Source organism: Podarcis gaigeae, assembly GCF_964106915.1.
Source record: "Podarcis gaigeae genome assembly, chromosome: 15".
NCBI classification, from domain to species: domain Eukaryota; kingdom Metazoa; phylum Chordata; class Lepidosauria; order Squamata; family Lacertidae; genus Podarcis; species Podarcis gaigeae.
In genome coordinates, this window is record NC_139692.1 from 38,771,644 (window position 1) to 38,785,485 (window position 13,842).

The 13,842-nt window shown below is 46.7% G+C and overlaps 1 protein-coding gene and 1 long non-coding RNA gene across 8 annotated transcripts in view; one reads left to right on the forward strand and one right to left on the reverse strand.

Moving 5' to 3' along the window:
* Nucleotides 1-8,987, forward strand: part of LOC310832754 — a 49,794-nt gene extending 40,807 nt beyond the window's left edge. The window contains exon 3 of the long non-coding RNA XR_014558409.1: nucleotides 7,196-8,987. This is a non-coding gene — a long non-coding RNA (uncharacterized lncRNA). The remainder of the gene's footprint in view (nucleotides 1-7,195) is intronic.
* Nucleotides 1-13,842, reverse strand: part of TADA2A (transcriptional adaptor 2A) — a 31,297-nt gene that overhangs the window by 6,793 nt on the left and 10,662 nt on the right. For all 7 annotated transcript variants that reach the window (XM_083714691.1, XM_083714689.1, XM_083714693.1 and 4 more), the window contains 6 exons: nucleotides 13,409-13,472; nucleotides 8,994-9,037; nucleotides 7,087-7,197; nucleotides 2,839-2,910; nucleotides 1,069-1,201; nucleotides 86-129 (listed from right to left, as the gene is read on the reverse strand). In XM_083714691.1, the coding sequence (XP_083570817.1) occupies nucleotides 86-129; nucleotides 1,069-1,201; nucleotides 2,839-2,910; nucleotides 7,087-7,197; nucleotides 8,994-9,037; nucleotides 13,409-13,472 (468 nt within the window). The remainder of the gene's footprint in view (nucleotides 1-85; nucleotides 130-1,068; nucleotides 1,202-2,838; nucleotides 2,911-7,086; nucleotides 7,198-8,993; nucleotides 9,038-13,408; nucleotides 13,473-13,842) is intronic.

Here is a 13,842-nt window from a genome sequence, read left to right on the forward strand (position 1 = left end):
GGGTATGGCTTGTTTTCCCCATTTCTAACAGCCCTGAAACTGGTGCAAGGGCTGGAAATGTGGGCGGAGCCTGGAAAGCACTCACCTGAATTTGAGGTTACCGGCATTGTGGGACTCAGGCCAGAATCTCTAAAAATGAAATTTTAAAGGAAAACGTATTGTGAATAAGCCTCATGTGGCACGAGAATAGGTAACACACACATTTTTTCCACGGGCAAAAAAGCCCTCCCCCCCCATCTCAATCTCAGCTGAGCTATTTTATACTCCTGGGCCTATCTTGTGCTGGTTCCACCCCCTCGCTGAGGTTGGTGGGACAGCCCTTAAATGGGCAGAGCTCTGGCCTAAAGTCTAGTGCTGCACCCCCCCCCCCCTGCAAGTGTATGGTGGTCTGCCTGAACGAGCAAGCTCAAGAGTAGCAGTGGGGCCCTGGTGGCTGAGGATGCCAGCCTTCAATGGCTCCAGAGCTGCCATCTCTGGGGCTTTCGGCTTGGGGCGTGTGCCTCGGAACTTTCTGGTTGCCTGCGCCAACGTTACTGGAAGGCAGGATTGTGACAGGCAAAAGTGCAGGAAAGGGCCCGGAATATATGGTAGGGAAGGCACGGAGATTTCATGAAAAGTAAGAAACAAGTTATACTGGAAAGCACGTGGGCAATGCCTGCTGAATTCTCAGAAGACAGAGAATGGGCTAAGTTATTATTATTTATTATTATTATTTTGGCACAGAGTATATATGTTTCTGGTTGGCAAGGCCTATCCTGGGTTTTCCCAGAACAGGTGCTCCCACCTGGGTAGGAAACATGAATTCCTGTTTTACCAGATTATGTTCTTAAATTCGCTTAGCTCCACCTTTCTTTCCTTAACGAGAATTTTGGTCCTGGGCAGATATTTCATGGCAAAATTGACACAGAAGATCCTTAAAAGCAGATTCAACCACTTACTTTTTTGTATTATGCCACACCACACACCCATTTGCTTATTCTGGGTTTACGAAACAGCTGCTCCGTGCCAATTTTGCTCTGGCTTCACTAAAAACAACCACCCCCAAACCCTCATTTTTGGTTGACGTACATGTCCGCTTGCCGACTGAGCCACTGCTGACAGGCACTGCTGTCCTGGATGTACTGGAGGACTTCGGAGAGCATGGTGCGCTTCAGGCACTCCTCCTCGCGGGTCTTTTTGAGCCGGTCATATGTTCTTGCACCTGCGCCAAGAAAACAATTGTTGATATGGCTCGACAGACAAGCGAACTGCCACAGGCAGCTGACCCATTCCAATAAGGCTAAGAAGGCAAAGCAGCTTTGGACCCAAGTTAGCCAGACCCATGCATTTCCAATGGCTCTGCCCCGAGAAGGGCTGATGTTGGATACAAACCATGTGTACATTAGATGTCAAGTGTGGTAGATGTTGACATTGACCAGTGAGTCCTAATGCTGTAGTGCTGGGAAATCCCAGCATTTGCTAGTTCTAGCAGCAATAATTTACATGCGGGAACTTTTTCAGCCCGAGGGCCACATCTCCTTCAGCTCAGTCTTCTGGAGGCCACATGCCAATGGTGGGCGGGGCCAGAGGCAACGTGGGCGGGGCAATGAATGTATTTGGAGGATTGGAGTTGTACAGTGGGCTACGTTCCACACATATACATACCCCTCTCCTCCATCCAGGGAAACAAGGCATTATCAGAGTTCAAGGACACGTTCCAGCCAGGCAAAAACACTCTAGGTGTAAAGCAGCCAGGAGAGGCTGTGAGCTAGGGAGTGTCCCAAGAGCCAGATAAAAGAGGCTTTTGGGGGGGGGGTGATTTACATAACCAGCTGCAAGAGCCAAGGGTCTCTCATCCTGCCAGTGAATTACTGACCTGTTTTCAATTTGAGATTGAACTGAGCTCAGGGTTAGTTACTCAGGGATAATTTGTCACGAAAACCAGCTTTGCTTAGGGGGGTCTCAAATATCTGAAGGCTTAGTAAAGGTAAAGGGACCCTGACCATTAGTTCCAGTCGTGGCCAACTCTGGGGTTGCGGCACTCATCTCACTTTACTGGCCGAGGGGGCCGGCGTACAGCTTCCGGGTCATGTGGCCAGCATGACTAAGCCGCTTCTGGCAAACCAGAGCAGCTCATGGAAACACCGTTTACCTTCCCGCCAGAGTGGTACCTCTTTATCTACTTGTACTTTGATGTGCTTTTGAACTGCTAGGTTGGCAGGAGCAGGGACCGAGGAACGGGAGCTCACCCCGTTGCGGGGATTTGAACCGCCGACCTTCTGATCAGCAAGTCCTAGGCTCTGTGGTTTAACCCACAGCACCACGCGCTCCTTATTCAAGAGACAGCTAGACTAGGCTTGTCCTGTCTTATGAGCAAAATCAAAAAGCCCAAAGCAACCACTCAGAAGTCATCTTGGCATGAAATGGTGTATAAATATGTAAACAAACAAGGAAATAAAATGATGATGATATGTGAGTTTGTCTGCTGACACAGCAGAGAGGTTTGTCTCTCTCCCTGTTTCTCCAAAGCAGGAAGCTAGACTCTGATGACTAGGCAGGTAGATATAGTCTTCCCTCTGATGAAAGGCACTCCTGCATTCATGAGTCAAACAGGTAATTCCCCAACGCATTCAGAACTGGTCACCGCTGCAGAATCCAGCCATTTGCCTTGTGAGGCGTTCCCTAAACAATCAAGGGATTCAAAGCAGTTCAAATTGCTGCTTGCCCAACCCCCAAAAGTACAACGGACTGACACGCAAATGAACGTATTTCGGATGGAAATTACTTACGATAACGTTCTGCTTTGAATTAAGTGCCACAGCAGCCCAGCCATGGCTAACTTATTCAGCATGTACTTACTGCAGAAATTGGTGATCCCCGCTGTCCTGTACTCCTGAAGTCGTTTGATTTCCCTTCGCAGCTCAAACTCCACTGGGTAGAATAACAGAAACATAAAAAAAAGGAATGGGAAAAGGTCACCCCTGGGTGCCCTATCCACTACTATACAACCCTTGCTCTTCGTGCATAATGTGGTAGCTGGAGTAGAGTCTGGATCCCTCAGAATTTCAGCCCTACCAAGTTTCTAGCTGTCTTTTGAAAAGGCATTTATTTATATTCATTTTTTGGTGTAAATGTGGGGAACACGCACGCCCCCCCCCCATGTATATAGGATAAACATCCGTTAACAAAGGAACTCAGATCTATGATGCTTCCATTGGGTGAGAGCATCCGTGGGGTTGGGGAGAGGCAGACAGGCTGAGACAACTGCTGAAGTCCTTCAATGCAACAAGTCTCTCGAAAAGCTGGTGTGGGAGCCAAGTAGCTGCAGACATGTTAATGAAAGTGACAAAGGGGAAACCGGGTCTCTGTGAGCCAATCTGGGGCCTGAGAAAAGAGACGGCAAAGCCAGGCAAGGTAGATCAGTGATGCCAGAAATGTGACCCAAGTCCGAGATAGCTGTCTCGAACGGGGGTTAAACACCAGTGTTTGGAAGAGCAGCTTCTTGTAAAACTGCTTGAAAAAATGAATTTCAGAGGTGGGAAACAGTTTTTCAGCCTGAGGGCTGCGTCGCCTTCTGGGGACCATGTGCCAGTGGTGAGTAGGGACAGAAACAAAATGGGTGCAGCAATGAATGTAAAAAATGCCTTCATACACTAGGCTAATTTCTACACACACATCCTTCTCTATCCTCCGTTGGGTAGAAGTGTTGTCAGAGCTCAAGGGCACATCTGTGGGGTGTGAACCAGGGACAGTGAGGGGTTTGGTTTGGGGAGAGTTTTGAGGGCCAGACAGAGAAGCCTGGAGCCACATTTGGCCTCAAGGCCTGAGGTTCCCCACCCCTGCGCTACACCTTATAGAATATGGTATACCCTTATACGGTGTGCAAAAGCTAAGAGGGCGAGTTGGAAATTCCCTTGTTTCTTTCCGGCCAGAAACTGGACTGAGGTCCTAAGACTAACCTACCTCACAATATTGTGAGGATAATCTGGAGAGGGAGAAAGCCAGGCATGTCACCATAAAGGTGAGATATAAATGTAATAAAAAAAAATTAAAAGTGGCTTTATTTGTAAACTGCTTGAAGGTTTGTTTGTTTTTTAATTGAAAGGCATATATAATTATTACATGTGTCTATGAAGCACACGGAGTTCTTTGAAGTGCTATGTAAGTGCTATACAGTGGTGCCTCGCAAGACGAAATTAATCCGTTCCGCGAGTCTCTTCGTCTAGCGGTTTTTTCGTCTTGCGAAGCACGGCTATTAGCGGCTATTAACGGCTTAGCGGCTATTAGCGGCTTAAAGAAAAAGGAAAAAAACTTGCAAGAACTCGCAAGACGTTTCGTCTTGCGAAGCAAGCCCATAGGGAAATTTGTCTTGCGGAATGACTCAAAAGACGGAAAACTCTTTCGTCTAGTGAGTTTTTCGTCTTGCGAGGCATTCGTCTTGCAGGGCACCACTGTATATAAATGCTAAAATTATTATTATTACTCTTAATGTTTATTTGCTTCCAAGCAATTAATGGCAGTGTGTCAGGGAAGGGGAGAAGAGGAGGGCAAACCGGCCTATTGATTGCTCCATTTTCAGACATGAGAAGCACCTGCGCTTGATCACATTAAGAGACATTATGAGCTAATTTTTTAAAAAAAAAACCTCTCCCGAGTAACTAATTAGAAAAGTTTTAGATCTCAATAAAACCACAGCTATGCAGAAACTGCCGCGCCCATTTCTGTGAAAAGTCCCTGGCGTGGAGCACAGAAACAGCTTTGAAGTTGTTGATGCAGGCATTGCATCAAACAGAAATAAGAGGAAATGTAGAGGGGATTAATCGTTTACAACTGCCTCTGCTGGAATGCAGAGAGGCCAATTAAAGATTGTTAATTATGCAAACTAGATGAGTGGTTAGATGATGGAAGAGTGAGGCACCTTTGAAAGGCAAAGCCTCCGACAGGATGCCAAGTCATGGGATCCCCACGACTTGACACTTAGTGGCAGCCTTGTCAAAATCTTGCTGAAATTCTGCCGCAAGTGCTTTCTGGGACAGATTTTCTAATAATAAAACAACTCATTAGTAAAGGTAAAGGGCCCCTGACCATTAGGTCCAGTCATGACTGACTCTGGGGTTGCAGCGCTCATCTCGCTTTATTGGCAGAGGGAGCCGGCGTACGGCTTCCGGGTCATGTGGCCAGCATGTCTAAGCTGCTTCTGGCGAACCAGAGCAGCGCACGGAAATGCCGTTTACCTTCCCGCTGGAGCGGTACCTATTTATCTACTTGCACTTTGACGTGCTTTTGAACTGCTAGATTGGCAGGAGCAGGGACTGAGCAACGGGAGCTCACCCCGTCGCGGGGATTCGAACCGCCGACCTTCTGATCAGCAAGTCCTAGGCTCTGTGGTTTAACCCACAGCGCCACCCGCATCCCTAAACAACTCATTGGAGCGCTGCAAAACTCCTGAAGTTCAGGAGCCTCCGAGTTCCTCATTTCTACAGCTGTTTCTGTCTTATCCCTCCCCCTACAAAAAAGTGACATTCACATGCTTGGGGTGGTTATCTGCAAAACTGAATATTTGGTTTCCTTCGGGGTAAAAGTGCAGAGACTTGGCTTAAATTGTGGGTGGTTCCTTTGTGCTTATGCTGTTCCTTATTCAAAGCCGAGACCAATTAGTAACTGTACTTGAATGAGGGCCAGCTTCTCTACTCTGGACAACTGGGTTAATTTCACAACACCTTGCCCAAGACGTTGTGTGTACGTACATGTGTCAGCAACTACTGCCTAGAAACCTGTTGCTTTGTTCCAGGGACATGAATCATAACTGTGTTATATACATGAGAGTTTTGCTTCAAGACATGCAAAAAAAAAACCCCAACACAGGTATTTGCTGCATGCTAGCTTGGGCAAATGAAAAAACAAATATAGCTGTCACAGTCGGAACAAACTTGCGAACTGCATCAAAGCAGGAGGTTTTGATCCCTTCTCTCAAGTATCTGTTCAACAATAACAGAACAGGTTGTGTGTAGTCATTTCTCTCAACCCATTTTCTTTGCTGATCTCCTGTCCTAAAAGAAGGGGTCGGGAGCATCTGTGTCCAGCATGGCCAATGGGGACAGGGATGATGGGAGCTGGGAAGGCCAGAGGTTTGGCCACTCCTCTCCACACCGCGGTCTTCCTTACGAGATGTGCTTTTGGAAATAAAACCTTAAGATGCCCTCGACAGACTTTGCGGCCATTAAACAGCCTGTAATAAAGCTATTTATAATACCACTATTGATCTTCTAACTGAAGCAGCTGGAATAGCCAGACTGGTGAGTGTACTTTATATCTCAAATGCTAAGGACTGGGCAGGACCGAACACACATCTGTTGGCCTCCAGATGTTGCTGGGCTTCATCTCCCATCATCCCTGACCATTGGCCAGGCTGGCTTGGACTGATGAGAGCTGGAGTTCAGCAACATCTGGTTGCCCACTACCATGCTAAAAACTTGGTAAGCAGAATCCATCACTCAAGCAACAAAAAGAAACCAAATCCCATGCACCAACTATTTTGTGTGTGCGCCAACATGTGTGTCCACACTCAGCTGTGCTTCTTTTAAGACAGGCACCCCCAAACTTGGCCTTCGAGCTGTTTTGGGACTACAATTCCCATCACCCCTGACCACTGGTCCTGTTAGCTAGGGATGATGGGAGTTGTAGTCCCAAAACAGCTGGACGGCCGAGTTTGAGGATGCCTGTTTTAAGGGCTTGACACAGCTCTAAAGCTTGCATCCCGCTATGGCAGGAGTGGAGGACCTCCAGCTCTCCAGATGTTACCAAAATACAACTCCCATCAGCCCTAACAGTCATGGTCAATGGCCAGGGGTGATGGCAATTTGGCAACATCTGGAAGGCCAAAAGCACAGGGGCCGATTCAATAAAAAGGTTTCACAATTTCCTGCCTTTTTTACTGTACCACAATTGTGGTGGAAACTGTATATGCCAATGATATTTGGGGAGGGGGACTTTTACTGCTAATATATATATATATAGAGAGAGAGAGAATTCATGTGTGACCCTTAGAATGGTGCAACGTGAAAGAGGAACACAAGCATAAAAGACAGAAGACCAGGTGATGCCTACATGCGTGACTTTCTATGAATTTGTCGTGCTCCGTCGGTCCCAGGATCCTTGCAAAGCGCCTCATGGTCTCGTAAAGATCTTGAACCTCTTTTGGGTACCTTCTTTCCAGAACTGCAAGACAAGGGGAGGACACAGAAGGCTGCTTTGTTAGCAAAGGAGAAAAATGCAGATTCAAGGAAACACCACAAATGCGATGCTGCCTCTTCTCGGGTGGAGTCCATGAACCATGCGCAGGTCAGATAGAAGTGATCGTGTGCTTAGCTGCAAATTGCCGATTTGTGGCTATTTATTCTTAACTATTCTCCTTAAATGGGTTCTCTCCAGGGCTCTGGTCCATTTTCCAGTGGTGGCTGGTGCCCATTGGGACTGGTGGGGCAGAAGGCAGGGAAGCCAATGGTAGGCAAAGCCAGGGCCAATGACAAGGGGGACCGACTTATTCCAGTTTTGCCCTCCTCCTCCCTGCTGGTTTCTACAACAGCAACCCTGAGACTAAGGAGGAGAAGAAGGTAGGCGGACAGTGGTGGCACCCCCAAACTGGCCGTAACTAAGCAGGGAGGCAGGCAGGTAGGGGCCTGGCTGAGGGGGGACGACTGAGTTTGGTGGGGCAGTGTGCCATTTTCCCTAACGGATCAGCCTCCAGTGCTATTTTCAGTCACTGAAATGCGTTCCATGGTGTCAGCCTGCTTGTGTGTTCATGTGTCTACCTGTAGAACCCCTCCTCTCAAACCTCTTAAAAATTTGCAGCTGCTCAGTTCAAGCAACACCAACACAACATCTGGTTATGTGGGGCACGGGTATTACACCTTGTAAGCATGCCGGTGTTGGGGCTGCGAGTTATCAGGAATGGGCTGACATTTTTCTGCTTAGCAGAATCCATCCATTCTGGACCAGTTAGTACCGAGATGACAATCCCAGCAGGCCAAAGGTGTGGGTGACCATAGTATGTGGCTATTGGGTGTTTTGTCTCCCACTTAATAACAACAGCTACAATAATAACAAAAATACACATGCATTTTAAGTAGCCTTTTTGAAAAAATGGATTAATACGCTGCTGTTGCATGGGCTTCTAGTGGCCTCCCATCCAAGAGGCTGATAAGATCCCACCATTGCTATAGCCATATACTACCGGCAGAATCAGAGGCACTAGCCTTCTGATACCAGTCACTGGGTGACTATAGCAGGAGAGAGTTGTTGTTCACATGCTCTGCTTGCCTGCCTACCATAAATGCTTAAAGCTCTAAACAACGCAGGCCCCAAGTATCTGAAAGACCACCTCCATCTCTACACACCTTCTCAGGTGTTGAGCTCTGCAGAGGGGTGGGGTGAGCTCTCTTGGTTTATCTGCTACCCTCAGAAGTCCGGGCAATAGCACCCCCTGGGGACATTCTCCAAGGCAACCCCTAAATTGTGGGATTGTGGAGGATTCCCTCCCCTTAGAGGCACATCCAGCACTCTCACTTTACAGCTTCTGTTGTGCAATGAAGCTGCACTTCTTTACCCTGGCCTTCAACGAAGTATGTTTGTTTTGCAGGATCCACCTCTTCTGCCGAAATTTATATTGTTCTTTTCTGTTTTTATAATTGTACAGATATTGTTATATAGCTTATGGTGAAGGGCAGGCAAAAATAATAATAATCATATATATAAATGAATCAAATAAAATAAGCAGCTGGTTGGACACTGTGGGAAAGAGGATGAAGGACTAGACAAACTTTTGGTCTAATCCAGGGGAGCCCCAATGCTGCAGAGTCAGAACATTCGCCGGAACCACTATTTGCCCCCAGAGGTAATTTCATAAAGAGAAAATAGGAACACCGAGGTATTTAAAGGGTGAATCAGGCAGCCTCCTTTCAGACTAATTATAGCCAGGCAGCGCAGCCATTAAGGCTGACAGCCGAGATACTCACTCTGGAACTTTCTGAGGTTGATGAGTCCGTGGTCTCTTATAATTCTGTAATTGAAAAAGGTACAGCCAGTATTAGGGCCATTGCCCAACTATAAACAAGCAATCCTGCAACAGAAAAGTTATCCTGGGAATTCCTAGAATCTCCTCGTTAATAATATTTTCCAGGAAAGGCTAGGCAAAGCTTCTCTTAGGACTACAGTCGTAGCTTGGAAGTTGAACAGAATCCATTCCGGAAGTCTGTTCGACTTCCAAAACATTTAGAAACCAAGGCACGGCTTCTGATTGGCTGCAGGAAGCTCCTGCAGCCAATCAGAAGCCACGGAACCTGTGTCAGATGTTCGGGTTCCAAAGAACATTTGCAAACCGAAACACTCACTTCCGGGTTTGCGGCGTTCGGGAGCCAAAATGTTCAAGTCGCAAGGCATTCGACAACCAAGGTACGACTGTCCTTAGACACATCAGCTGTCTTCAGGGTGTGGTGAGAGGCCTTCTCTACACAAGCATCAGAGTGAGGTGCTAGAATCCTGAGGTGGCAGGATGGAAAGGGCTGTAGCTTAGTGGTAGAGGGTCTGCCTTGCATGCAGAAGGTCCCAGGTTCAAGCCCCAGCATCTCCAGGTGGGTCTGGGAAATACTCCCTGCCTCTGACTTGAGGAACTGCTGCCAGTCAGTGTGGGCAATACTGAGCTAGATGGTCAAACGGTGAGGCAGCTCCCTACATTCCCATGACTGCGACAGTTCAGTCTCCGAGGATGGAAAACACTGTTTTTAAAGTTCCTACCCATGTTCTGTTTTGTCTTTAAACTGCATCCAGGTAAAAAAAAATAGTACCTCTCCTGCTGTGCTAGATTTCTGCTTGCAGGGAATTTTTTTCACATGGGAGAGCATTCAAAAATGTGACACCTCCTTACATGCTTGCAATTCAAAGCGATATCGCACATTCCACTATCACATGCTACTACGTAGATAAGGCTTCGGTGTCTAAGATACCTTCCCAAGTCCATGAAAGCAGCATATATCTACAGGCCTGTAGACAGCCTCTCCCTTGGTTGACTGTAGCAAATAAGACTGCTTCCACACGTGTTCCCACAACTGTAAAGGCGCAGTGATGATAGCTCCGTCCCGTGTTTGCACAGAGCAGCACTATGATTGCCCCCATGGCATGTCTCTCTCTTGCTAGGAAAAGGCCCGGCTAAGGAGAGGCTGGGGACTAAACCTGTTTTATTTATTATTCCCAAAACTGGCCAAAACTTCTTGTTAGTCTTTGCTTTTGTGCACACTTTTATGGAGATACGAAGAGCAATTGCAATGATAAATAGCTATCGAAAGAGGTGCGTGTTAAAGAGACACCCAAGTGATAAGTAAGCAGAAAGACAGCCTTTGGAAGCAGTTTTGATTTGCAACACCAAGAGGGCAGGGGGAAGGTATTTATAAACCTTTTATGTAGCTTGCAGCTTTCTATAAATAGAGGCAACGTGATAGTATGGTAAAGGCACAAACGTTTTTAAAAGCACCAATTTGGGGACATCAACGTTACTCCTTTAGCAGGAGATGCTAATTAATTCCTACCCTACTTCATATTCTACTGCATGACTTAGCCTTGGAAATAGATTCCAGGCCTGAGGGCCTGGCATTTCCTTACTCTGTGTTAAAATCATAGAGAATTACCAGTGTTGAGACACCTGTAAGTGCACATGATGTTTTCTTACATCTTTATTCCTGACTGGAAAAGCTGCTGGAATGTTTTAATTCAAGTCTGATTTTAACATTTTAACTGAATTTTATTTTTATTTTGGTATTGTGATATTTGTAGGCTGCTAAGAGTCTATAGTAGTAGAGTGGTACATAAATTGTATGAATAGATTAAAGGGGGAAAAAACCTATTTGGCCAGCCCTGCCTGCGTGGGACACCCTTCCTTGCCTTCCTTCTACCCCAGGGTCTCTCAAACCTGATGGGATCATGCCGTGCTTGTGGATCTAGCACACCCACCTCTCTAAGCCTAGAAACTTTACTGGATGTGCTTGCGTTCTACACCCCTTTGTTCCGCCTCTTCCTCACCCAGGCCCAAGTTGCATCACTCCTGTTGGCAAAGTGGTAGACCACCCTGCCATGCATGCCAGAAGTCTCAGGTTTACTCCCTAGCATCTCCTCCTGCTTCAGAACACTGAAGAGCCACTGCCTGTCAATGCAGACAGTACAGAGTTAGATGGATCAATGGGCCTGACTCAATACAAGGCAGCTTCCTATGTTCCGTCCTGCTTCCTCCACCCAACTATCTACATCCCTGGTAGCACGTTCAGCCTGCCAAGCTGGGATTTACTCTCACCTTCTCCACTGGGTAGCCCAGTGCGTGGCAGCTGCGAAAAGGGCGAATACCAAACCAAGGATCAGAAATGACTTAGGACCCAAATATCCGAGACCTGCTCCTTCCCTACAGACCTCCTCGGGTGTTAAGATCAGCAGAGGGGGTCCTCTTGCTAGTTCTGCCGCCCACAGAAGTTCATGGTTGGTGGCATTCTCTGTCATGGGATTCCCTCCCCACAGAGGTGCATCTCACACCTCTATTATATAGCTTTTGGCAAATGCTGAAGATGCTTCTTTTCACCCCTGGCTTTTGGCAGCTGAGATGTGTGCTTCTGGGACCCACCCTATTCCTGTAACCCAGGGGTCAGCAAACTAAGGCCCAGGGGCCGGATCCGGCCCAATCGCCTTCTAAATCCGGCCCACGGACGGTCCGGGAATCAGGATGTTTTTACATGAGTATAATGTGCCCTTTTATTTAAAATGCATCTCTGGGTTATTTGTGGGGCATAGGAATTCGTTCATTTCCCCTCTCAAAATATAGTCCGGCCCCCCACAAGGGCTGAGGGACAGTGGACTGGCCCACGGCTGAAAAAGTTTGCTGACCCCTGCTGTAACTGATTTGACTGTAGTTTTAAATTGTTTCACCTGCGCTGGGATCTGCTGGTGAAGGGCAGATTATATTAACAATCCCGCCAATAGCCTAATGGCAGGATAAAAATCTATGGTGCGAACACACTTGAAACTGTCCACAGTTCGGGTTGCCTCAGAAGGCAACTGGAGCAGCTCCCCTATGAGGAAAGGGTACAAGTTCATTTGGGGCCTTTTTGCTTAGAGAAAAGGCGAATAAGAGGCGACATGATAAAACTATGCATAGAGTACAGGAAGTGGATAGCCAAATGTTCTTTCTCCACTCTTTCATAGCGCTAGAACCTGGGAATATCCTGCCCTAAAGCATCATGGGAAAACCTAGTGTTTGTTGCTGCCCTAAAGTTCCTGCCCTAAAGCATCATGGGAAAACAAGAGCAGTAAATGGCCCTTGCATTACACTGGGATTCTTGCATGCAACTCAAATTAAAAGTCATTTTAATATTTTTAGGCTGAGGTCTGACAAGCGAGTCTCCTCCAGCCACATACTGACTTTAAATTATCTGCTGAAAAGGGCATTTTAACTGGGAGGGTAGGGGGAGAAAAATGCACTAGATTTCCATCAAGTTAACTACTTTTTAATAACGCACCTCGACTTGAACTACACGTTTGAAAAAATATTCAGATGTTGGGAGTGTCACTAAATAATTCTACAGAGAGTCAGGTAATTGGCTAAGCTGCTGACACAGAATGTTTTAATTAGCCAACTCATCGGCCTCAAGCTGGAAGTCCACTGTAGCAAAGTATGTGGTGTCAATTATCTGCGGGTTGCGGTAATTAGAGGATGGAGTTAAGAGTACCGGTGTCTTTATACCAGGATAGACATCACGTGTACAGCTGGAGAGTGGATGGCTTGCCACTTGGTGGATATGTCTATGTTTGAGGTTCTCAGATGGAGGTATGACTCCTTCCAGCAACACCTGCAGCCAAGCTGGTGCCAAACGTAGTGCTCTGCTTTCCTTTGGACCACATCAGTGAGGCTGAGAGCGGGGTCATCTTCTGGGCAGCCCAGAACCTCCAGACACACTCCCCAGGCTTGCGACCCAAAGAGGTCACTTCGGCACTGCAGTTTGACTTCATCCTCACAGGCGCGCTCCATTGCTAATGTGGTTTTTATTATTGTATTTTTTTTACTGTGATTGTTAGTTTGCTTTGGGACTTTCTTAGTGGGAAGCAATGAATTGAATAAACCTAAACCTTGGTTATTGGAGGAGGGATGTGGAGGCAAAAAGCAAAGCAAAAACTTTGGAAGTCCTTGCCCGCGACAGTCCTACCTTCAGATAACCAACTTCAAGGGGAAAAGGTGTAAATATCTGCCACACAACCCCACCTTCTTCATATTCTCTCCCCATGGTTTTCTGGTGTTCATATTCAACACCCAGCCCTGAATAGCTATTCTGCAAAATCTTTGTCACAGAACTCAGCAAGCACACTTAGATTTGAAAGAATGAAAAAGCCAGGAACTCACTTTTTCCTTCGTTGCCTTTCCTTTAACCTCGAGTGATAGATATCTACAACTGCAATCTTCAAAGCTGTGTAAGTTCCAGGAGAGAGGGGAGCAAAAGAGATGAGAAGAATAAATCCTTCACACTTACAGAGAAATATAGAGAGAATTAGCACAGAGCTTATCTCCCAAATCCCCAAAACAACAACCTGTTTTCATCACAGCATGAAAAACGACACAGGCCTCAGCAGGAAAGAGACTAGCCAAATCTGGTTTTTGAGATGTTTCAAGAGAGAAACCTTCTCAAGGCACTGAAGTGGAAGCAGTTCCAAAGTCTGTATATGAACTGCCACTGTTTTGAGTCTTATTTTTAGCTGCTTTGATTTGATACATGACATATTTGCATTCCATTATTGGAGGGAGAATGCCTCTGTATGCCACTCGCTAGGAATCACAAG